General features: G+C 39.6%; 1 protein-coding gene across 1 annotated transcript in view; it reads left to right on the top strand.

Moving 5' to 3' along the window:
* The window catches only part of Tomm7 (translocase of outer mitochondrial membrane 7), a 4,282-nt gene extending 3,292 nt beyond the window's left edge, over positions 1 to 990 (top strand). Inside the window, exon 3 of the mRNA XM_021191757.2 lies at positions 814 to 990. Within this exon, the coding sequence (XP_021047416.1) occupies positions 814 to 829 (16 nt within the window). The 3' untranslated portion in view covers positions 830 to 990. The remainder of the gene's footprint in view (positions 1 to 813) is intronic.

The raw sequence follows: 990 nt of genomic DNA, 5'->3' as shown, positions 1-990 counted from the left end.
ACTGTAGCTGTCTTCAGACACTCCAGAAGAGGGCGTCAGATCTTGTTACAGATGGTTATGAGCCACCATGTGGTTGCTGGGATTTGAACTCCAGACCTTTGGAAGAGCAGTCGGGTGCTCTAACCCACTGAGCCATCTCGCCAGCCCATCCAAAGTCACATTTTTAATCAATAAGATTTAGACACGAAACAAGTCTCTTTTCTTTCTTGGATCCTGGTGCTCCTCCCTTTAACAAATGCTATGGGAATCTGTCCCCCTTCATGAGTTAAAGATTCTGGGTGGGAGTTAACAGAACTGCAAATAGTGGCTGGTTGCTCCCAGGGATGTGGGTGGGCCAGGGTGACCCTTAGATCAGTGTCACTCTTCCTAGCCATTTTCCTGTCAGATTTGTGGTAGTTTGAAGCAGGAATGGTAACTAGAGTTTGGGCTTTCCACAGTCTCACTCAAAATACTCAGTAGGTGTTTGTTATGTTATTGACGCTTTATGTAGTAGTAATAGTTTTACTTCAGTTCCCTGGTCATTTACATTAATGAAAATCATTGTTTATCTTTTGGTTGACTTCATTTTATATATTACTAAAATTTTCCTTTTCTTAAGGTAACGACATTCAAAAGTAACAGAACTGTATTTCTTCTGTATGTTGGATTTTTGTTTTTTTATTTTTTGAATTTGTCTGCTTATGGATTCTTGTCCTCTAGTAACTGAGTTTAATAGAGAAACAACCATGAATGTGTGAGACCTGGTTCCTCAGCTGTGTGTAGAAAGTTTTTGTGTCCATGTTAATTTATTTTTCCTCTTCTCAAACATTTTAGCCTACTTTGGGGATAAAAGACTGTTTCATCATCTGGGATTGGACGCAATCCAACATGGAAGGTGTATACTGCAGCTGGATGAGAAAGGAGACGTCATTTCAACACATCTGTGGCAGAGTGGAGGAGCCTGTACTGACCTATGATAGACTATCAAAATAAATATTTTTAACAATGTTA

The sequence above is a fragment of the Mus pahari genome, chromosome 2 (genome assembly GCF_900095145.1).
Source record: "Mus pahari chromosome 2, PAHARI_EIJ_v1.1, whole genome shotgun sequence".
Classification (NCBI taxonomy): Eukaryota; Metazoa; Chordata; class Mammalia; order Rodentia; family Muridae; genus Mus; species Mus pahari.
The sequence above is the reverse complement of the archived record's forward strand: the minus strand, read 5'-3'. Positions and strand labels throughout refer to the sequence as shown.